The sequence below is a fragment of the Choloepus didactylus genome, chromosome 18, assembly GCF_015220235.1.
Source record: "Choloepus didactylus isolate mChoDid1 chromosome 18, mChoDid1.pri, whole genome shotgun sequence".
In the NCBI taxonomy this organism is placed as follows: Eukaryota; Metazoa; Chordata; class Mammalia; order Pilosa; family Megalonychidae; genus Choloepus; species Choloepus didactylus.
In genome coordinates, this window is record NC_051324.1 from 47,532,477 (window position 1) to 47,557,145 (window position 24,669).

A 24,669-nucleotide genomic window follows, 5' to 3' on the forward strand; every position below is an offset into this window, starting at 1 on the left:
ACCAGAATTTAGATGAAAATTGTTGCAAAATCTTTATTAAAAGCCTAATCAAGCCAAACAGTTTTATTGTGTTTTGAAATGAGCATTGGATGTCTCTACATCCTGTCCTTCCCTAGAGTATGCTGACTGCACTCACCATCCTGTGGAGGCCCCTCAGCAGGGTTTCAGAGAGCACTCTGTACCATATGTCGGAGAATGAACCTTCCCAGTTCTCCATTAAAATAAAACACCAATCTCTCTGGTGCTCCCCAGTGCTGTAATGGTTCAACATCCTCTATGTGGTGACCCACTTTGAGGTCAGCCAGACTGTACATTGCAAAAGGACATTGGAACTACATTGTTCAGCCATTCCATTTGGTCTTATATTACTGTTACATTTTTTCATACCCCACTTTCTTTTCCTCTTCCATTTTTGCCCAGTTTTCTCTTTACAAACAAACTTGTCTGAAACTCTTCAGTGATGTCATTGGCAAGATGGGCTTCTGACAGCTCAGATACCCTACCGAAGCCACCATGGTACCCACAGCTCTGTGTGCCCTGGAGAACTGCAGGCCATCACTCACTCTTCCAGTTTTCTACTTGATGAGCAGTGCGTGGCACTCTGGCATTTCCTCTTCTGGCCTATTTTGTTCCCTTCTGCCTCGTGTTCTCATTCACACACCCATACTTTTCAGGGCTGCGTCATCCTGATCAAGTTTTATTGCAAGAAAGGATTTATGTGTGATGGTTTAAACCTGACGCAGTGCTAGTCTGGCCTTTTCTGTAGATTTCCTGCCACCAAGGCTCACATTAGAAATGACAGCACTTAACCTGGTGTTTCATTTTCTTTTGACATGTTTTATTCTCATCCCTCCTCCTTCTCCCTCTTTTCTTCCATGCCTTATTCTTTTCTTTCTATTGTGATTCATTCTTGTCTTTTCACTGGCAGATCTGAGCTCCCTAACCATTCCCTGTGAAGAGGAGGAAGAGGAAGAAGAAGAGGAAGAAGAGATGTACGATGACATTGATGATTTTGACTCCCCAAATTCCGGTTCCCAGTGCAGACCCATTATCTTGCCTGGGAGTATGGGGATAAAAGAGCTTGTAGAGGAAAAAGAGGAAGAAGATATTTATGAAGTCTTACCAGGTGAGAAATTTCATCTTCCAATTTTCTTCTGCTCATTTCAAAAACTTCTAGGCCTGATGGAAGAATGTAACTGAAAACCCCAGAGAGCCAAATCTGACTCTCACCTTCTGAAAGAGAGAATGTAGGAAAGCTATAGGGAAGTGATTCCCAGCATAGATGCCCACCCCCCTTGCTCTGGGAGCAAGATGAATTTGATCAGTGAGTGTCTTTCATCTATTCCATGTAAAGTAATTTCTTACCTATGTAGACGAGGTTAAAGAGTCAAGCATACTCATGTTGGTTTTCGTTGGTTTACTGTGAGTTTTGGGGTGAGTCACCAAAACTCTCTAATTTCAACTTTTTTCTGTGTAATTGTGAAAATAATGTTGTCAACTCAAAATTATGAAGGATTTCAAATGTGTATAGGAATATAGATAAATTCCTGACAAACCTTCTTATTAATACAATAAAACCCTGATACAGCACAACTTATTATTATCTGGTTCAAATATACCATGAATCAAATCACTTCTCTTAAAAATGTCTAACCTGTTTCCTCTGCCCACCATTTCAGCAGGTCTACAACACATATTTCTTTTTTCAAAAGGCATGAAAACTGACATCTCAAAGAATGTATAGTCTTCATTGCTTCCTCATAGCCACTTCTTGTGGGGATAACAGCAGCTGGTGAACAGTGCAGAGCACAGTGGGGGTGAAACTGTGGAATGTGGAAAACCAGAGCCTGAGCCTTTTAATTGTGAGGTAGTTAGACCACAGGAATGCTGAATCTTCAAGTCCATTCAGAAAGATCACTCCTGTGGAAATTTGCCAGGAATACAAGTACTCTTCTGAGAAATTCAAGTTAAGCCCAAATTTATAGCAATGTAAACCTCAAACCCCGGTGAACCTGGGACCAAAGGTGAACCCAACACTCAGGGCCCTGAAGATAAGGCTGGTTGTTAAAAAGCATCATCAGTAAGCACCTAACATTTCAAGGTTTCCTAAGGAGAGGGTCCAACCTGGTCCATGTGGCATTCCATCTCTTCCCTGAGGTAGAAGCCACGTCATTGCTTTCTGAGTCGTGGAACAGGGCTCCTTCCACACACCTTCTCCCTGCTGGGGACTCCAGTCACTTCCCACCCAACCACCAAGGAGAGCCTGCTTCTCCTACCACTTCCAGCCTCTGCCAGTCCCGACTTCCCCAGCCTTTTTGATGTGTTTTATTATGCAAATGATATCTTGGTTGAGGTTGAGCCATTTCTTGTGTCTGAAGTTAAAAAAAAATGATAATTTCCTCAGCAAGTCATCGTCGTTAATGAAGTTTTACAAAAACAGATACAACCAAAGGAAAATAAAATTTCACAGGTGATAAATTTTTCCAATTTCCCTGGCAGAATTCGATAGGATTGTTAAATTAAGAGTGAAGGTGTCTGTTAGAAAGCAACGAGCAGTGATGGGTAATTTTATAGAGTGGAAAATTGAATCAAATTGCTACATTAAAACACAGCTCCTCTGAGAATCTTCCCTTTCACAGTCTGCTCCATTGCAACAGCAGGGTGCAGAAATGGATCTAATTCACAACACTCTCTAAAGGAGATGCAGTCTCCAGCTTGGCCAGAATCTTCCACGCTCTCCTGTCCAGACTTGGGGAAATAGCCCGCTGCCGATCTACTTCAGGTTATAGTTGTGGAAGAACGCTCGGGAAAAACCTCACTGAACCACTCAGACGTCTGGGGAGCAAAAAGGGTATTTTCATTCACCATGATTAGTTCTTGGAGGAGCCAAGGAGGAAGGGGGCTGATGCTCAGAGATGGCAGAGCAAAGGAGGGCAAAGGGAAAGAGTTTGGGACCATCACCTTACCCCAGGTGGGAGTGATGTATGTATGACTGGCTTCTTAACAACCTCCTCCTCCCACCTCCTAAACGTCTACCCTCAGCCTGTGTGCACTGCCCAGGGCATCAGGGCAGGCTTCCAAAATTCATGCCAGTTTGAATGTTGGAGTGGACCCAAGGGCATGCAAACTAGTGTGCTTTCTCGAGGAAAGCCACTCACCCTGTGCCCACACAACTGCCCTTCAGAAGTGAAGAAGGGCACACAATAGGAAAGCCAGGTCCTCTTTCCTCAGGTTAGGGAAACAGTGGCTCAGTTGCCTCTTTCAGAGGATGATACTGTTCCAAGCCCACACATTCTCTCCTAAAAGCCTCTGTCTATCACAGCTTTTAGAGAGAGTGTTGAAGCTGGGAGAGATAGGCATTTAATTATAATATGACCATTTCAGCCACAAGTCTCCATTCCCAGCTTCCCATCTACTCTACTCAACTTGTTGCTTCTGAAATTGCTTTTAGAGCTTTGCATATGCCACACCACCAGTTCTGGAAGAAGTGAGAGAGACTGTAAAAGGGCCTACAGAGTGGTGACATGTGAGCAACAGAGTGGTATCACAGGTAAAAGTTCTGGGTCTAAGTTAGGATGGAGCTGCTCTGCCACCTGCTAGCCATGAGACTTTGAGCAAGTTATTTGCCCTCTCTTTTCTATTTTCCCCATATATAAAATGGGGATATTAATAGTAGTTACCTTAGAAGGCTGCCATGAGAAATCTGGAACTGATGTATTTAATACACTTAAAACAGTGCCCTAGCATATAGTGAGTGCTCAATAAATGCTAGCTACTATTAATTTAGTGGTGGTTAAATAGTGTTACATCCTTGAAGAGTTGGGGGATGGCTAGGACCCCACACCCACCAACTGGACCCCCTACAGTCTAGTTGGACATTTTCCACTATGTGTATGACACAGGTAAAACTGAAATTCCTGAGCAGATGGAATGTGGAATGCACCTTCTGCTCAGACCCATTTTTACTGTGAGGCCAGGTGCTGGGTGGAGGGACAGCTAACATTGCAAACCATCAATAGTCAAATGACATGGGCCTCTAGCATTTGTTTCCTTACAACAGGTAAATATGCTTTGTGAAGAGTATTTAGCATTGACAGTTCTGCCTTCTAATCCTTCCTCTTTGGGATTGGGCCTGCACTAGCCTTCGCTGTCTGTGAGGAAGGAAAGGCCATGTAGTGAGATTTCCCTTCCAGACTGTAATTTCCAGACTTCCTAGCAGAGAGAAAAATACCTGTAACACATAGCAAGTCAATAAAATTTTTTTCCTTATCAAAATAATTAGTCATCAAGTTAAAGACACTGTATCACATTAATCATGGGATAATTAGCATTTGCTATGTGCATAGCACTCTCTTCCCCATGAGAGGAAACCGAGCACTCACGTTTTTTAGCCAGACCACAAAAACGTCAGTCCTGGATCAAATGGTTTCGAGGTTGGCCTCTGGTGGGAATTCTGAACATCCATGTTGAGCATATGGGGACCCGTGATTTTTAAGATCTCATTTGCAATAGATTAAACTAGGGAACTAGCACAAAGAAATGCTAAAGCAATATGGAGAAAATGGGAGGCTTTCTGAGCCCTTTTTCACCCCTCTAAAGTTATTTTACAGGCCGGCATTGGCCCAGTTTTATGATTCAAGATTACATAAAGGGCAATTTCATCAGGTTTCTCTTTGTCTGGGGCCTCCAGGCTGGAATCCAGCAAGGCGCCTGAGACAGTTAAAGAGCTGTAACTGGGGCTATGCTGCAGCTGCAATGGCAACAGAATCTGGCTGTGTTCTCTAGAGAGATTCCAGGAGAGCAAAAGGAAAGAGAGACAAAGAACCCTCCCTGGGAATTTCTGTGGATATTCCAGTGCTGCTCACACTGCCCCACGAGGTTATTAGAGACCCAGAAACCAGATTGCTTCATAATAAAGCATTTAACTGTTGTGTTTTTTTTTTTAATTTGAGTCAAATGGAAACAAGCATTCAGTGGAATTATTTTTTCCCTTTTATACAGTTGTCCGACTCACAGGAAGGGAGAGCAGTGTTAGTAAGTGGTCTTAGGAAAGAAAAAAAGTAGACACCGAAAATACAAAGTTTATGACAAAAGTGATTTCCAGTTTCGTAGAAAAGCATGGCTCCATGGGAGGAACACAGAGGAAGCGTGGATGCCATCACCGGGCGTCCTCCGACCTTCCTGGCCTTTTCTCTCACTCCCTCCCTTGCATAGCGGGTCCCACCCCACATGCAGCTCGGCCAATGCCGAAATCGGATTTGTACTCTTTCTTCCTCCTGCAATACTCTCCCCCTAACATCTGCCATTGAAATCCTACACTTTCTTCTCAGATGTGTCTCCTCAGTGATACCCTCCCAGATACTCAACTGAAACCAAGCTTTGTTTTAGCCTTTTTCACAGTTATTTGTGTTCAGGTCTTTCTCCCTGATTAGTATGTGCTCAGTTATTATTTGTGGAATGAAAGTCAGTGCATTCCAAGCATTGCAATTAGCACAAATTGAATTTAATATCTTATATATATAAAGACCATACAAGATAAGATGCAAATATTTTGACAAAACAGTTGACATCACCAAGTACACAACAGAGAATTAAATGTGTTATTACTATCTTGCTCATTTTTTCCCATGTTGTCTGAGGAGGTGCTATGGCATCCATGAGGCAAAGAACCTATCCATGCCATGTCGCAGAGCAGCTTCTATTTCTTCTTTTGTATATTGTGTTCCCTTTGTGTTTTGAGTCTACCTTTCTGTTTTCTGTTGCATCTGTCACCACAGCACCTTGGCATCTGGCTGTACTCTGACACATTTGGCAGTTTTTAAGCTTTTGTCACTTTGCTTTGGGGGAAGTGACACTCCCTTCCTGATCTAGTCTTTTTTTTTTTTTTTTTTTCTTAATGTTATTCTCTCTGCATCAATTTAGCCGATGTCAGAGGGGTATCAGAGTAACACTCCAGAATGGAGCCAGGTATCATGGGAAACTGGCTCCTCTCTGTCCCTCCGAGGTGGATCCAATGTCCTGTCCCTTTCAGCCTCTCATTAGTGTCCCTGACTCAGTGCCAAGAGTGTTGATTGAAATTGACTCTCTGGCTCCTGATGCTCATTTGTGATGCCCCACGGTTCTCTTACGTGTTCACACAGTTAACAGAATCTTCCTCAACTGTTTTCCCAATTGAGATGAGATATTTGGGAATCAAGTAGAGCATTTAATGTAATAAGTGGACAGTAATCTATAGAGGTTAATTTGTTTAAAACTCTGTAAGACTGGGGTCCCATATGCCCTGTTAGGAGCAAGGACCATTATAATCTATTACTGTTTAAAGTTGAGCTAGCATATAAATTTTAATTCTCTCTTAAATGAAGATGTATTTCAGTAGATGTAATGCTAAGAATGCTTAATAATATTCTTATAAAGAAGGTCAACAAGCTTTTTAGCCTAAACTAAATATTTTTCAAAATAGCCTATTTAAAATCAAAAGTCTCACTTTACAGATTAATGAGATTGAGAAATATAATTGTTTATTCACCTTCTTTTGTAAGCAAAAGATTTTTTTTTTTCTGTTGCCAAATGCTAGTTTTCTTGCCTTTGGAGTTGGAAAGATACAAATCTGGTTTCATTGAAAGATCCGAGATAAATTGTGTGCCTCTCTATTTGCATTGTGCCCGTTAAAGCTGGGAGGGTGCTGAGGGTTGTGCCTTTCACAGCCAGCTGTGGAAGGCATCTCCCTTCCCCATGTGACAATGCCCCCACTCAGTCTTTTCAAAGACCCCAGAGGTACAGCACCCAGCAACTAACATCAATAGCAAGGCTTCTTGACTTGAGCCCACTTTCAACCACCCGAGGACAGTGTTAGACAGAACAGATATGGGGATTGGAGCTTTCCAGTTCACATCCATCACCAGGGAGCTTACTAATGGTAGTGAATGGTCCATAAGATCTATGGCCAGTGTTCTACTTTCTTTCTAGGTGACTCCAAAGGCACAATGGAAATCAAAGTATCTGGTCTGGAATTGAACCACATAGAACAACAGATTTTTATTTTTTTCCATTTTTGTATCATGACTAGATTAAGTGCTGTTGCCTGAAAGGATAAAGGAATCAAGTTTTGGTTTTCTTTTTTATCATTGCAAATACATTTACATTCTTCTGTTTTACAAATGCAAAGAGCAGGCAAGCCACTTTCAATAATTTATTTTAAAATCAATGCTAATGAGGTTATGTCTCGTCAGTGGCCGAGTTTTACAATAAAGCCTGATTTATTTAGAAAAGATCTTTGGTGTAGTTTCCAATCTAATGGTGGTGGGAAGGAGGTGGAGTAGCAGGCACAGTGACCCTCCAACTTCGGATCCAATTTGTAATTCACAGCGGAGATCTGACCCAATTTACATTGATTAGAATTGGGAGGAAGAGACAGCTGCGCACAGACAGCAGAGGCAGCATCAACTCTCTCTGCAAAAGTGCCTAAGCACAGCAAATTATTGGTCTTTGTGATTAAGTTCTTTGATATCAGCACAAGAGCCACTCTCTTTCCAAATTATTGGGTATCTCTAAAACTGAGTATGTACCTCCTCTTGTTTTAATATTTTTAATCCTGTGAAATTAGTCCCATGTTTAAAAGGAAAAGCAACATAGCTGAGGGAGGAAGTGGACAAATAATGAGAAGACAATGTGCAAAGAATGATGTTTAATGTGATTTATTTCAACATGATCTATTCCTCATATTTGACTTCATTCCTCCTTTATCTTACATCTTTATTCTTCATGGTGGTGGTGGGGAACAGGGACTAGAGGTGATAAGTAGGAACTTCTCTGCTGCTAGATCGTCCATGGAGGAAAGACAAGTTGAGTCAAAGTGCTCCTTTCCCACAGCATCTTATAGGACAAGTGTACGTATAAAAACATGTATATGTAAACTCACAGTAAATATATATATATAAATAAGTTTTTCTATTTTGTTGACAAGTGACTTATTTCCCCCAGAGTATTAATCCCTTTATTTTTATTTCTGCAGAAAACAGTATCTTTTTCATGTTGAACCATTCACTTCTTTAATGTCCCATAGTGTTCTAACATTTTTATTATGTTTCTTCTTACCTACGTGCTTGACATTTCCTCCCCACCCACCCACCGTCTGACATACCAGACCTCATATTGCCTTATAAACTTTTCATTAAAAAATAAATAGGATAATGTTTTGTTTTCTATGTTGAGGACATATCAAAAATTATCTCTTGGGCCAAATAAAGGAAATGAAGAAAGATATTTCAAATAATAAAGGAAGGAGACTTTTAGTGATATAACTATGGAAAAACAAGACCCAGAAAGAGAAAGAAAAATGAATGTGGCACTGAAAAATGGAGCGGTCAGTCCTCAAAATGTTGCTAATTATGCCCCATCCACTTCATGTGTGAGAGTGTGTGTAGAGGGTGGTCATGGGGAAAAGGAGATAAGTGAATGTATTTTTGCTCATTTTGTTCCACGTATAAAATAGCTAGATATGGTTCTGGTACTCATGCTTTCTTTATAAAGCGGTCTAATTCCCATTTTTATCCAGTAGCATGAAATCTGAGATAAAACAGATTAGGCCCATCATATTGTGACTTTGACCATATAAACCACTTTACTGGAGCTAGAGGATAGCATTGACTTAGAAACCATGTGTACCTGCAGCAATTAATTAAAAGACCATTCTGACTGCCCTCAGGAGCTTACACTCTAATGAACGAGGCAGGCTAAATGACAACAGTAAAAATATAGCCTAGCCCCAAGTACCAGGAACATAAAATTAGCCTCAGCTACAGCTGAACAGAGATTGATACATTAAAGGCTAATTAATCATGGAAGTTTAAACACGTGCTGTGCAGGTTGCACACACGCACACCGTGCACATTCATCCTAACTCTGGAGTGCCTGAAACCAGAGAGGATGCTTTCGTGAAGATAATAAATTTTGAAGAGAATGGAGAGAATCCAGAAGGGGAGAAGGAGTAGGTTTTGAGGAAAAGGATTAGGAGGGCTTTCTAGGGATTGGCACCTTACTAATCCAATGGAGTGGAAGTTCCGCAAGGACAGGAACCCCACCTGTCTTGTCCAGTGCTGCTTCCCCAGTCCCTGGTGCAGTGCCTTGCATTTCATAAGCACTTAAAATGTTTGTGGATGAACGAACTGGAAAGAAGGAGGAGGAGAGGGCCAATTTGAAGGTGAAAGATGATTAAAAAAAAAAAACTTGTAATTACACTTTTCTTAAAGAAGAGAGCGTGATGAGCTCAGAGAGAGGAGACCAGTCAGTAGAAAGAACATGAAACTGTTGACAACTAATTGCTAATGCTAAACATTTTTATCCCCTCAGACGAAGAGCGCGGTCTCGAAGAGGATGAGCGTGGCACGCAACAGAAAGGCGGTATGAGAGCTTTATAAAGGCACAGGCGCTAGCTGGGATATTTGGGCTTCTAGCTGGAGAAAGCACCTTTCTCCAAACCTACAAACATTACCAGACTCTCTAATTAAGAGGGTGCTGGTGTGTCAATCTGCAAAGCCTCAAATAAGATGAGTGAATAGAGAATTGTCTTACCTTTAAAAGCAGCCTCCCATTCACTTTAATTAATGTTCTCATAACAGCTAAGATTTATCCTAGAGAGGGTAGGAAGCCAAACCAGATATTTATTTTTTCCTATCAGTATTTCTTAAATCAGTACAGTGAAAATAGAATTGCCTCATCTCTAAGAGATCGGAGGATTGAGAATGGAAAGAATGGAAATGTCTCCTCTCTGAGAGGCCGGGAGATTGCAAGTTCAGAGGGGAATGGAAATGTGTCACATCTGAAAAGCGAACGTGGGGTGAAGGATAGAATTACTTGGTGATGCTGACTTCTGATGGCCTGGTTTGATTCCAGGCACATTTGGAAATGAATATGTAACAGGTCTGTTGAATACAAAATTGCAACTTATTCATCCCAGACTGTTAACCATGCTTCAGGCTGTTAGTGAGCCCATCCTTTCTAAGGTCGGATGCCCCTTTAAAGCCTCCTTAAGTGGTAGGAGACCCCACTAAGGACCCATTCCGTTGTTGTCAATAAAGGAATGCTCCTTGCTGCAAGGGCTACCTCAAGGATATTCATTCCATCAGCAGAGCCTGAATCATTGCTGATGTAGAGACTAGCTGGTTTTTTCTTAGAGATTCTATACAATCGTAAACCAGGAGTTCTTTCCCTTTTCCCCTCCCTGTTTCTCTGGCCCTGCCTTTTCCCATTCTCCTCTCCTCTCCTTTCCTTGTGATTTTCTTCTCTTCCTTCTCTATTCAGCAAAGCCCATTTTTCCTTGGTTCATTCTTTCCAGGATATGAATACTTAAAACAGTTTAGTGAAGAGCTCAACTTCTCCAAAGGAGAGAAAAGATGGGTAAGAGGCAGTATCTAAGTCATATGCCAAAGCAAGCAAGAAAGAAAGCAATCAGGCAAGTATGATGCAGTAATGTTAGTGTTGCTTCAAATTATATAGTTAGGTCCATATAATTATACGTATAATCGGGTCCATCGTGAAACCTATCCAGGGATCCAGAATCCTCTAGAAAACTGTTTACTGTTTGCTGTACTGAATTCCAACAGAAAGTCTGTTTCCTGACCAACTCATGCCCACTATGTCTTTTCCCAACCAACTTCCATCTCTGGTGCAGGAAGAAAAACACTTTATGTAGACAGCTAAGGCAGAATATCCATAAGCTTCCTATGGCCAGGTTATATTAAACTCCATTCTGGAAGCAGCAGTTTTCTGGCAAAACTCTAAAATTCAGTTTTGGTCTCCTCCCTCATTTCCTTCTTCTGCTTCTCTCTCAAGGGTTATATCTGGGAAGTGACGGGGGGATTTATTTCTTAACTATTCCAACAGCTATCATTCAAATAGATTTAAAAAAAAAAAAAAGCACCTGTCGTTTTTCATGCTTCTTGCCTCCAAAATATATGTTATTAAAGTATCGCAAGCTCTAAATGTATTTCTATGGTTTATACTTCTCACCATTTATAATGACTGGTGACTTAGCGATTAAAAAACAGAGAAGGACTTTTCACTCTATCTGCAGGATCTGAAGCAGGAATTTTTATTATTTGTGTTTACTTGTTTATTTATTGAATTTATATAGTGTATTTTCTCCAAAGGAGCTATAGAAACAGCAACAAATATGTAACATACAAATGTCATCACTTAGCTTTAAAACAGTAAAATATTAGAGGTCTGGGGGAAGGGCAGGCAGCCCCAAGGAAGGCATATTAAAGCAGGGGGCTCTAGGTCAGTGGTGAATTCTTGTATAATAGGCAAGCTACACAGGTTTGCTTCACTTAGTTTTTCTCAGGTGTTACATGCCATTTGGGGATTTGGGGGAACAGTTTTTAAGCAAATTGTCCTTTCCCCTCTTTCTTTGCTCCCAGCAGTATTACCTTTAAAATCCAAATACTTTTCTCCACCCTTCCATGGATCCTGTTCCCTGAATGCTGTGCTTTTCCCTAATGGAATTACTAACATTTTTAAGGCCCAACTAGATCTTATCAGAAGGGAAAAAAAGGAATTCAGTTTATCCTTATTGGATGTTAATGACCCTATAAGATGTAATTTCTTTTATTTTATTCTGTTACCTAGAAAATCTATCACGGCCTTGTAGTATTGATTGTTCAATCTATAAAGAGCTGAGTTTACAGCATGACTGTTAGTAACAGGGTTATTTTAATGACTGTCTCTTCAACGCCTCAGATTTTCACTGAATTCCAGCCCATCAGTTTAACACCTGAGCACTGAGGCTCTTCAGTGATGAGAGCTTATCTTCCTTACATATTATGAAAAGGTAATGCCCAGGGAACCAAGAATAAAATTTGTTCTATGCTGCTTATGTTAAAATTACTTGCCATTTGCTTGGGTGTGCCATGTCAAATAAAAAGCAGCCTGGAGAGCATAAATCATCCTTAGATACCTCAAATCCCTGACCAAGGAAGATCTTGAAACAGGTTGTTTTGCTCTGAAATTGTTGGCAAACTCAGGCAAAGAGGAGATCAAGTTCAGTGATTTCTAGAGGGCAGAGAAATGGTTGCTTGGGAGCATTCCATCTCTGAGCATTCTTCTCACCTTGGTACCTGCCAATGGGATGAATTACCACACTGAGGAAGTCCAGGAAAGCCACAGAAGGAATCTGTAGCTCTTACCTTTTGAAATTTCTTTCCCAAAACCAAACATTGATCATCAACCAGCTAAAATTTTGGCCCAATAAAAGGAGCAAATGAGATGAAAATCCGGAAATGTTTGCCCCTCTTCAAAACAATACTTATAACATTAAGAACCCTAGTAATTTCAAAACTCATGAATAAAGGGCTCTGAAAATGCACAATGGTGTTGTTCAGTTGCTCTCCTGCTCTGGTGCCCATAGTCAGTGGAGCTCGGTGACTTTTTCATACCTTTCCTACTGAGGTAGTTAATGGGGTATCAGAGTCTGCTTTCACCAGCTAGACATGGTGGCCTTTCTGGCCTTCCCTAAGAACACTTCAAGCCCCCTCCAAAGAACCACCTCTTTAGCCTTCTTTTGTCCTAGTTTCACCATCCCATACTCTGGTAGGACTGGCTTTATCCATCTTCTCTTTTTGTCTCTCTGTTCCATAATTTGTTAAGAGGTTGCGCCCAGTGCCAGGCATTGTTGACACATATCTTTTACTCATCAAGAAAATAAAAGCAACGTGCTGACCTGCCTTTAGCCTCTTTTCCCTGGTCACAGCTTGAATTCTGGAGCTGCCTGTCCTCCCCCCAGCAAAAGCTCAAGGTGACATATGACCTCTGGAAGGATCACAGGTTCTGTTGTCCGTACAGAAGGGAAAAGGCAGAAAGGTCTCTAGTCCTTTTAGTTTAAAACACTCCACATCATGGAGGCTAATTTCCAAATATTGATTCTGACAACAGTAGCACCAACTTGGCCTAAGTTACAAGAGAAATGACAATCATACTTATAAAGAACTTGGCATAGAATGACAAATGCTTTGCAATAAATACCTGGAGAAGAGAGAATAACAATACTATTTTTTAAAACTTGGTCCGTTGCTATTCTTCCTGTGACATTTTGTTTGTTTGGAGCTGAGCTTCTCTTACATGGGATAAAGAAAGAAAATAAGATGCCGCCTCTTTTTATTCTCTAGAAAAAGTCCTTCTCAGCTCTGCTAGCAATTTAAATGCAGTGATCATAGCCATTAGCTTCTCTATCATTGTAATTGTCGTTAATTGTTATAACTGTTTTAGTTATTAGTGGTGCTGTTATTGCTCTAGGTCCTCTGTCTGTTTTATGCTGAATATATTAGTACTTTGCTTTTGAATTACCAGGCTTTATTTAGTGCAAAGTTACATTTTTGGAGAGACATTGAGGAATGCTGGCATTAAGCTTTATTCCTTTGTTTTTCATTCCAAATGGACAGACTGGAAAAAAAAATAATTAGATGGAATAATGTCCTCAAATGAGAATGAGGATGTTTTTGAATTAATTAAATGGACAGAATACTGCACCATTTCTGATCTCAGACTGCTGCCAGAGAAGTGTAAATCTAAAGGAACCTAAATCCAGCCCACAGAGGCAAGCCTCTCTCACGGGCTCTCAATTCCTCTCACTACTCTAAAGAAATCAGTCTCCTCATGCATTAGCTTGTTTATAGGATGAGCCGGGCAAATTTAAAGAGTAGCAGGACTGGCCTGGCAGTTCTCCCTGGGGCCCAAGCTTCAGGAATGAAGCCTTCCTCAGCTTTCCTTCTCCCTCTCTTCCAAGTCTTTGAATAACACCTACTAACCAGGTTTTTGTTAGGCAACTAAAGCCTTCCCTGTGCCCCCTAGCTAGGTTAGATTCCCTATTTTACAAAGCACCCTCAACTTCTCTTTGCAGATGTATTGCAGTGGTAAATGAATATTTGTGTAGCTCTTTGTTCCATGGCTGTCTCCATCACTAGATGGTAGTTCCTCAAAGCAGAGACATGTGTTGGCTCACTCTGGTTTTCCCAGCACCCAACCCAGTCCCTGGCACCTTAGTAGGTGAATGCCGAGGAATGAATGTAGTAAAGATGTATGCACATATACACATAAATGCAAGTCACACGTAGGGTAAACAGGGAGTCTGCAATATGGAGTTCAATCTTGTCCAGCTAAGGAGTTACTTCTCACTGATTTCCTTAATATTAGAATACCTCCATCTGGTTGGCCAAGTCCAACCTTTTCCCAGTTTTTAGCTCTTCATTCTGCTTATTTTTTACATCTGGCTTGTTATTGTTGTAGTTCTGACTATCCCTATTCTTGGGTTGGGCTAAATCTCTTGGATTCCTGCACACTATCTTCTTTGGGCCTGTAGCATCTGAAGAATTAAAGGTCTTTTCCATCTTTATTTTTTCCTGGAAGGTTTCTTTTTTCCTCCTAGCTTCTTGCTTTCCCTGTGGTCTACTGTCCTTTTAGAATAGGCCTCTTTCTAGCTGTTCTCCCCAGATCGCTCACATATCCAATATCAAATCACTCTTTACACATATACCCAAAAGGTTCCCATAGTCATAGGAGCTGTCCCACGGCCAGGCACACTGTGGGGAGCACTACCCTGCAGATACCATCTGCTAGGCCAGAAAAAGTCCAGAAACTTTGTCTCCTTACCATTCAAAAATATCGTTATGTTTTTTAAAAACCTACTTTTATATAATGATTTTCGTGTGCTATATATAAATCCATGAAGAATATTGATGTCAATATATTTTTCATTCCTAGATTTAGATAAAATCTTGGGAGGATTAATCAACTCCATTATAACTGAAAATGCAATAATACATCCTCTGGGAAACTACTTACACTTGTCAGGGACTGATGGTTCTCTATTATTCCATGCACTGATATCCCCCCAAATTTATGCTTTGTCTTTTCAGTAGTTAGCATTTTTTTCCCAATGTATTTTTCTTCCAAACATATTCCTAACCTGGTGGCAGAATGTTTTCACTGTAGTTGTCTTATTTGCTGCCCTCTGTTGTCTACTGCATATACAATTTTCTGTGTAAAGGAAACATGCCCAAGTTTCTATATGGTTGACGTTTTTACTTCTATTTGCAGGTCTGTGTTTAATTAAAGTGCTCTGTCCCTCCTGTTTTTATGCACTTTGACTCCCTACTAAAGTTATTTTCCAGTGACACGTGGGGCTTTTGTTCCCCTGCACCTTTATTGTTTAAATTGCTTATAGTCAGGAACATGGAGAAAGAAAGCAAATATAGCCAGGGCCTCTGTCCTCTCACTACCCACCTGCCCCCCCATCTATTCCCATCTTCAGCAACCAGTACCAGTACAATGCTGCTCATTGACGGGCCAAGATAAATGGACAGGTGGAAACCTGTAGAATAGGGTCCCCAAAACTCACTTGAATTTTTCTTAGAACCAGGGCTCCCAACTGCCCTCAATAGGAATTTTGTCTTTGGTAGGTGCTTTGTTTACAGTTCTCGTGCACAGCAGCCAAAGGAACAGGGGGCACTGCCACATCATCTCTGGTCTAGTGGGCGTTAGCTCTCCTGCCATTCAAATCCCCAGATCCTCTCCCACTTTGTACTCCAGTGTTTAACCTTTCCGGGTAGAAGAGGATCAATACAAATTCTTCATTGTTAAGAATCGATGGCTGTCCTGTGGCATCATTGCCATCTAGTCTTGCTGAGAAGCCCAGTAAATCTCTCCGGTTGCTTCTAAAGCTTGGTTTGTCGTCTTCAATTGCTTTCATTTTTAATGCAGATCACTTTGGTTTCTGTTCCCCCCCAGGGGCTTGCAGATAAATCTTGGCAGACATGTTCAGGGTCTACAAATGAGATGCTGGAAAACAGCCAGCCCACCCAGAATTTAGTTGTAATGGATGAGACACCCTCTTGATTCCACTTAAAGACGGGGCCATTCGTTTCAGTATTTATTGGTGCTGACATCATATAGTACCTGGGTGGGAAGTGCCCCAGGATGAAGTTCCCTGTGTAACAGAGAAGGCCAAAATGTGAGACTGATGCAGAAGCGCGCTGGCTGACACAGCCTCTGTTGTAAACAGGCAGAAGTCGGAGACTTATACTGTTCCTTCAAACACACAATGAAAAGAAGCCCTAAATAGTTCAGCTGCCCTGGATCAAGAAAGCCTGACAGAAAACCTCTTTGTGCTGCTTATTTGCAAATCAAGTGAAAAATCCTCTGATTTTCTTTTATTAATAAATAAATATGCCTATCATATTATTGAATAGCATCCTACTAGAGGTGATCTGTAAATATTTAATGTTACTTAATGATCTTCTTCCACAGTCCTTTGCTCAAGCTGAACCTTTGTTTGGCTGCATCTCATCCTGACCCCCCTTAATCTCAGGTTTGCTAGGAGCAATACAGAACCCTGGTTTCCATTTGCATCAAAATGTGGGCTCTTTGGAAAAGACAATCTTTGTAATTTTGATTTCTCCTTTCTTTGTTCAGTGGACTATGCCAGTTATTACCAGGGCCTATGGGATTGCCACGGTGACCAGCCAGATGAACTGTCCTTCCAGCGGGGGGACCTCATCCACATTCTGAGCAAGGTAAGGATATACTGTGGAGCTTGGATCAGAAGTCAATTTTTTTCACTCTTGGTGAGTCAGCACCATAACCAGACCTATTCCAGCTCATACACTTCTCTTGTGTATTTACATGGCTCCCTCACACACAGAATAAATTCCCATTTATAAATCATTGTTAGGGGAAATTTCAATTGAAAATTTAGATTTAGGAACCAATTTTCAAATTTAGAAATACAATGTTGTAGACATAATACTAAAACTGTGCCAATCAAAATTTGATCTTTTTCAGGGTCTTGTGGCGCTTAAAGGTCATCATTATGTACATAATTTATTACCTTATAAGCTACTGAAAAATTCTGGCTAGGCTGGCTGCCTTCTTATTTCATGTATAGATAAACAAGACTACAGTGTAATTATGTTGAGGGAAGGGATCAGGACTAGTTAGCTGGATTGGCTTGAGCAACTGCTGATAAGGCCAAGATGGTGTGTCCAATCCCGCATGAGCCAGCTAACTTTATTCTCTTCCTCAGTCACAAAGTTAACCCCTAACCTCACCTAACCAACTCAGAATAGTATTGTTGTTGATCCTAAAGGAATTGGGTAAAACAAAGCAAAACAAAACAAAACATGAATAGTTCACTGCAGATCATCACTGATGTAAAGAAGATTCAGAGCTCACGGGCTACTGTTTGGAGAATCAATAGCATCATCTTTGTAAAGAAATATCACACACATTCTACATAGATGGGCTAAGGCAACAGGCTCTGTCTCTGAAAGAACTTACTTAAAAGTTCTCTCTTCATATGGTCAATCAATACCTACAAATACGTTTTTGAAATAGGCACGTTTTGCTCTTTAATTACTGAATATGTGAATTGGTGGAGAAGCGTTCCTTAAAGAAAAACTAACCAATTGTTTACTGTTTATCTTTATTCTGAGACTGTCACTACTTTGACCAACTGTTTGTCTTGGTTTGAAATATACCGTACGCTGCTTAAGGAAAAAGACCAGATGTGACCCAAAGTGCCTTTCAGTGGTTCAAACAATTCCCTTGTAAACAGGAACTGAATTCAGACCCAACTCTGAAAGGGAAGCAGGAGACCTCCTGGCCCTGCTGAGGGAGATCGTAATCTTCTAGTGCTTTCTCCCAGATTCCATAGCTCAGCTCCACCCTAGTGCCTTTTCGGTGCAGCTCCAATACGCCAACAATAAATTGGAAGCAAAGAAGGGAGTGGACATTGGCCTGATTGGTATTTCAAATGCCCGAAAGCAAGGTTTGCAGTGTAATAGAATTTGTGTACATTACCACACTGGCATTACAGGGGTAATCGAGTTATCCACTCAGGTGTGACCAGGCCTCTGTTTGCCCAGAGCCTGCAGGTGAACAAATTAACTGTTTACATTGTCTGGAGGTGCCTCCAGCAGGAGGGGGGTGGGGGTGGGAGAACAGAGCCAGAAGGTCTGCTGGCCTTCTCCCTCTGTCATGATTATTTTGTTTGTTTTGTATGTCTTTTGCCTTTCTTAATGGCTTCTCACTAGGGGTCCCTCTCTTCCAGTTAGAAGGGGCTGTGCTGCAACCTGCCCCCGCAGTACAGAGCTGTCTACCTTTCTAGGGCCATTGTATTTTTAAAAGATCCCCAAGAACAAGGGGACCCTCCTCCACCTGTTTTTTGGTAAACAACCCCCTTTCTCTTCCTGATATCTCAGAGTGTAACTCAGTGAGACTACCTTGCTGCACTGGTTCTGTCGGCTTCTTTCTCCATTCTTCTGGAAGGTCTTCAGTTTGTTTTCTTCTCTTACATTGTAGTAGCACATTTCTTCCCCCCAAAGCTCCACCCGCTGCCTGCCTTCCCCGTGTTGCTAATCCCTGCATGCCAGAGAAGGAAATGAGAATCTAGAAGCGCTACCAAAGTTTCCCTCATAAAGCTTCATTCCAGTTAACATTGTCTTAGGGGGCATTTCAGATTGGATTTACCCTTATTATATTACCCAATTCAATAAGAGTCCTTGGACAGGACAGAACCTTAAAAGGCCACCCAATCCATCCCATTGCTTCTAAGAAGCACCAAATGAACCATTTCAGGAGATAGAAAAGGAGATTCCACTACCATTCTCAGAAATTCAGTAACTTCTCTCTCACTGGATCCTAAATTCCTTATGCTTTAGGGCCAGCTGACTGCCTTTGTTGGGGTCAGTTCCCTCAGCCTTTGCGGCTTGCCTCTCACACAGAGGAGCAGAACTGACCCAAGTTGAGGTTAGTCCAGGAAAATGGTGTCTAGAAAGCTCCACTTTACTCTTTTCTCTGATCAGTAGAACCTTTGTCAGGCAAGAAAGTCCTGCTATTTAGGAACCTGGCAAAGTCTGTTTCCCTAAGAAAAGCAAGATCAGATGCAACTATGTGCAGCTCAGCTTACCTAGACCGTTTTCCTTTCCTGTAAAATGAGGGGGTTGTGTTAGCTGACCTCTAAGATTCCTTCAAACTCAGACATAACAATCCTTAACGTGGTGAGCCTGACATCACAAAACTGCTAAAGAAATTCCACACTCAAATGTGTTTTAGCTTCTATCAATCACTTATTCAGATTAAACAAAAAATTTCCAACTACCAGCTCTTTTGTTTTCAGCCCTCATAAATGTGCATCTGGTTTTCCCCTCTCTCTTTATCTGATAAAAGAACTATTTTGAAGAGGGAGGGCAGGGGAAGGGAAGGAGGCAGGGGAGAAGAAGGGATAACAGCTTGATTCTTGGCTCCTGCTGGGATCCTTGCTGTATCTTAATAGTTGTCCCTGTGTAATACAACCTTGAATGCTAGAATCTTAGGGCCAAACTCAGGAGAGTCTTCAAAAAAATTTTGCAGAGAGTGTGACTGGCTGAACAGGAAGGTGGAACCCGATAGATCACCTGGCCTGCTCTTGACAGATGGGTTATCTATGTGACCCTGAGCAAAGTTACTTAATCTTGCTAATCTTTAGTTTCCTCATCTGTAAAAATTGGAATAATTTATATTCATAGGGTTGTTGTCATGCTTACATTAGAGAATTTGTGTAAAGTGCTTGGGCATCTAAAAAACGGTAAATATTACATTCCCCTCCCTTCAACTAACAATAAAGTAAATCTTTTGGGTCAGTGTTGGGCACATACTAGGAGTGCAATAAGTTATTGGTGAATTGAGAGAGAAAAAAAGGTGGCCTATCTTGCCAAGAACTCTTCATGGAGATGCCTGAAAGCCTAAAATTTTCCCACCTGGATATAGAAACTGCCCAGGAACGAGGCCTATGTGGAAATCCACCATGCCTCTCCTTAGTCTGAGAGACTTGTCACTGACCTCCCATAAATTGTTCAAACTTCTTGTAGAGAGATGGGCCAAGGCCTGCATCCAGGCTCTGAAACAGGCCCCAGTGGCACCATGACCTCCCCCACCTCATCCGTATATCCCCAAGCCCCATGCTGTTTCATGCCCGCTGCATTCCCTGAGTTCTTAAAATATGTTAAAGGAAGCAGTTCATAACAAAGCAGATCTGTGCATCCAGCGGATGTTCTTGCATTCCTTTTGGGCCCAGATATTTCTGAACAGCTCTTAGTCTGGTGCAGGGACTGAGCTTCCTTTCCTCCGCGGAGCAGGGACGCAGCTCAGGCCACAGTGGGGTGTTTGGCGCTCTTCGGTGGCTCCAGATTGTGGTGCTTGTGCAGGTCTCCTCAAACGTAACTGATGGCTCCTGAGAGCACGCCTCTCGTAAATTACTTCAGACCGTGCCTGCGACCACTGCAGAATTCAAGTTTGAATAGAGCAGGAAAAAGGTGTTTGAAAGGCCTGTTCACTCAGCTGCATTTTAATTTCCTTTTCAATCTTGTCCCAATTAATTTCACAGAATTAATCTCACAGAAGCAAACTCGGCAGCATCGAGGCTGCAGTTTTAGTGTGGCGGTCGCTCTGCCTGAACATGAAATAGGAGCTAATATAAAAATCCATCTGCTGTGTTTGAAATACACACCGGCTGCTGCTCAGTCCTGTCTGACATTCCAAACATCAACAGCGGGGAAAAGTAATTTGGGGGTTAGTGGCCATCAGTACTTGGCAGGAGTTCAACAACAGGTGTACTCCGAAAACCCATTCAGCCTGGGCACCAGGCATGACAGGGCACGTGTGGAATCACCTCCGTGGGGTAACGCCGAGCCCTGGCTCAGTTCCTTTCATCTGAGGACCTCAAAGCCCTTTTGTGGACCAGCGCTGCTATGGGCATCTGTTATAAGTGAGAGAAAGGGAAGTGGGGAGCCTCTATTTGGGTAAACAAGTCACAAGTCCCGGCTTCCAGAGAAGGGAGCCTGTCTTCCTGTCTCCAAAGTTTCTCACTAGGGAACATTGCCTACATCCTTCTTTCTAAATAATAAAGGCACTTGCTCTGCTATGCGAGATGAATCTTAAATAAACCCCAATTAAAAAATTATTCTCCTGTTCCAGAAATAATTTGTGGCAGTAACACAAGCCATTCAGCAGATAAGAGTGAATTTAAGAGAAAAAGAAAGGGAAACTCTTTATCTGTCAATTGAGTAGAAAAAAGAGGTCCCTGAATGAGATCTTCCAGTTACAGTAAACTGAGACAGAAGAGCTCAACCTTGGGCTTGGGTTATGTGCCTCATGAATTAGCCTTAGACTCCTCTAAGACTGTATCCAGCTCCTTATTTCCATGGAAACCAGCCTTGGAGCACCACATTGGGCAGCCCCATTTTCCAGAATGAGTGCCCTCGTTATGTGTACAATACATGGTGGCTTAGCTTGGCTCAAATGTGCCAAGCTTTGGGTTGTCTTCTCTGCCAGTGCAGTAGATGTAGAAATGGGAAGCCTTACGGCCAGGGTCAAGTTGAACACTGAATACATGATAGCTGTCAGATGGCCATGGACTTTATGTGGATGAGGATGGATCAACTTTGTCACCCTAGGTGACATTTAGCTGCCAACTGAGTTGGAGCTGCTTAAACTCAGACAGGATCTGGCTCTAAACCCAGCTCCTAGTTCTCTGAATGCAGCAGGCCTCTTCCCTGCACACCTGGATTGTGTTAAGAAAACACAGTGTCGGTTATAATAGGACTTTTAAAACCCAGTACTCTCCACCTACTCCCTCAAAGGGCTACTTAAAAAACGTAGACCTTTCCTTTCCCTTGACCCCAACCTCTCCAAAAGAGATTTGTATGCTGTAAAAATTATCTGAATGTAGCAATACTTCCTCTTTTAAATGTGCTTAGTTGAATGTGACAATCACCCTCATAAAAACAGATAAGTTAATTCCTTCAATTGCTTTAAATGAAGGTTGTGTTTTGTGGGTCCCCCCCCCCAGGGCTCTGAGGGAAAGGAGGTGTTTGGTGACATCTAGTGTCCATTCAGGACTTCCTCAGGCGCTGTACCCTCTGCTTGACTAAGTGGGGGATAGGCAAGGGGTGTATCTGAGGTAATACGGGATAGAAAGTAGGGAGAATATAGGCCCGGGGCACAGGCTGCCCAGACAGTGTGATGAAACTAATCAATGCCTGTCAAAGAACTATTATTCACCTCTGACCTAACCAAAGGGGTGGGTGAGGAGGATACCATCAGAAAATATCTTTCATTATTTATGATAGTACAAAAAAGAAGCAGAAGCTGTCCCCACCACCCCATCTCATGTTAACAGGCAGGTCAACACTGTGCTTTCATGATGAAGATGATGATGATGATGGTATTTTCTCTCATTAATAACCCCAATGGGAGGCCATAGAGTTATAGAGTTAGGAGGATGGGAATAGGATTTGGGGTCAGCTGGAAGGCAACGGTCATATACCGGTCAAATTCAGTAGAAGCCATTCCTTTCCCCCAGACAGGAACCAATCGTCTAGAACAAACCCTGGCAGCCTCATTCCTTCCAGGTAATTTTTATAAATGAGGGGACACCCATGCCAAGAGAGGACAAAAGGGAGAGATGTGTGTGTGTATGTGCATGCACACACACATATGCGTACATGTAAACCTGCTAACATGAGGCCCAACTGCACATCAACCCTATCCTCCAAACCCTGGCCATTTACTATAAATCCATTTTTTAAAAAAGATAATAAAACAGGCATTTTCCTCTAATCTCCTTATTCCTAAATTTTTGTCTTGGACAGAACCCTTGGCTTTCCACACATGCTTGTGCACAAATGCACACACACACACACACACACACACACACACACCTCTTGGAGTCAGGTGGAAAGTTCCAGACCAGATAATTAACTGTGAAGCCTAGACAGAAGTGTTTACCTAGAACCATATAAACTATGGCAGGCTTAGGTTAATGCTCAGAATCTCCCGATGCTTTACAAACTCCAGTGTAAAAAATTCCAGCCATTTATTTTGCAGTGAATTTATAACAAATGCTGTTAAAGTCTTCGTCTTTTGACAGAGGTAATAATAAATTCACTGTTAAAGACGGTAGTTTAATTCCTTATACCTCCAATACTGCACAGAATAAACCATATTCATCACTGAGTAATTTTTTACCACATAAATCTTTAAAACTAACCAGTGAAGGCTGTTGAGATTGAAATATTGTGAATTTATTAGATATGCCCATGTAGTATTGGATTCAGAGGTTTCCATTCGAATATATTATGGGGAAAATTTGTGTCTTTAACTGTGACATTCCCTCTGTTTCCCACCGCCAGTATTATAACAAGCAGCTCCTCCACAGTCAACTGCATGTTTATTAGACAGAGATTTAGTCATAAACTCTTCACTAATCTGCCAAAGAGGCTGGATGACATTTTGGTGTGATACCCTATTTAAAAGGAGTTGCAGAAGCTTTGTTTCTGTGTAATTATTTTCTCAAAAGGAACTCAGCCTCCCCAAACCTCTGTCTGCCAGTGTTTCCTGGTTGTGTATGGATTCAGCACTCCAACTAAACTAGCAAAATCTTGAAACAAATTATAACCTCATTGCTAATTCACAGGGCCATAACTTCCATGCAGTTTATAAGATTACTTATGAGGAATTTTGAGTAATCGGTTAAAACATAGAAAAGGTGAAATTAGCAGACATTGCCAGACATTTGGCATTTAAGGCTAATAAAAAATTATATGGATTCTTCAACTAGAAATAATAGACAAGGTTTCAGAAAACTTGCTATTTAAAGCTTTCATTTTAACATATCACACATTAAAATTACAATTAAATCCTCAGATTTGAACAGAAATTCTTTTACTCTACCATATAAATTCTGAGTGAAAATCTGCGCCTAATAAATGAGAATATTCTGAACCTTTCTCAAGATTTGCTAGTGACATTTAAACCAACCAATTGATTATATCAAATTGTAATGTACTCTCCAGTTTCATTAAGGAAATATTAATATTGCTGAAATGAAAAATATTTTTTCTTTTAAATGCAGAAATGTGTATCATTTTTTTTAGCAAAGACATTTGGCAATTTTGCTGTTACCAATAATATTCTGAATTTGGAAAGAGTTCCGAATACTAAAAACTTCCAAGGAGCATCATGAACTATAAGATTCTTTTTTAATAAAATAAAATTAAATAGGTTTCTAACTGTTAAACAAAGGAGAAAAATCTCCTGGCAGTCCAAGACTGCAGCCCATCAGAATAATTGTTAAAAGACAGAACCCGGCTAGAAAGATAAGCATAATACCAGCAATTAATATTCAGCATTTCACATTATAGTCAAGAGGATGTGTTTTTCTTTGTGATGTGGCTCATAAGCTAAGAGTGTTGGGAGCCAGACTCTGAGCTCTGTCTTCTTTTTGTGCATGAAGATTAAGAAGAAAAAAGCAGCGGCAACAACTCTGCTCCATCTGTAAATGAACAAACATCTTGATTTTATAGCTATTTGCTTTGTAAAACTGAGGAATGAAACAAAAATTACTGGATGCCTAAGTAACACTTTAATTCCGAATTCATTTACGCTGTAGCTATGTAGTTGTCACAAACCATAATGCAGTATTTAATTAAAATAACAGAAGTGCATCTAGATATGTCCTGGGGTAGCTATCACCAAATTATACTCTATGCCATCCTTATCTTACTTATGAAATGGCAGATTCTAAGGTTCAACTAAGTTGATACAAACCCACAAACATTTTAAACCTGCATTTTTATAAATTCT

At 41.2% G+C, this 24,669-nt stretch overlaps 1 protein-coding gene across 2 annotated transcripts in view; it reads left to right on the forward strand.

The window, feature by feature from the left end:
- Positions 1 to 24,669, forward strand: part of SKAP1 (src kinase associated phosphoprotein 1) — a 294,181-nt gene that overhangs the window by 256,673 nt on the left and 12,839 nt on the right. For both annotated transcript variants that reach the window (XM_037808263.1, XM_037808264.1), the window contains 3 exons: positions 929 to 1,126; positions 9,349 to 9,399; positions 16,462 to 16,562. In XM_037808263.1, the coding sequence (XP_037664191.1) occupies positions 929 to 1,126; positions 9,349 to 9,399; positions 16,462 to 16,562 (350 nt within the window). The remainder of the gene's footprint in view (positions 1 to 928; positions 1,127 to 9,348; positions 9,400 to 16,461; positions 16,563 to 24,669) is intronic.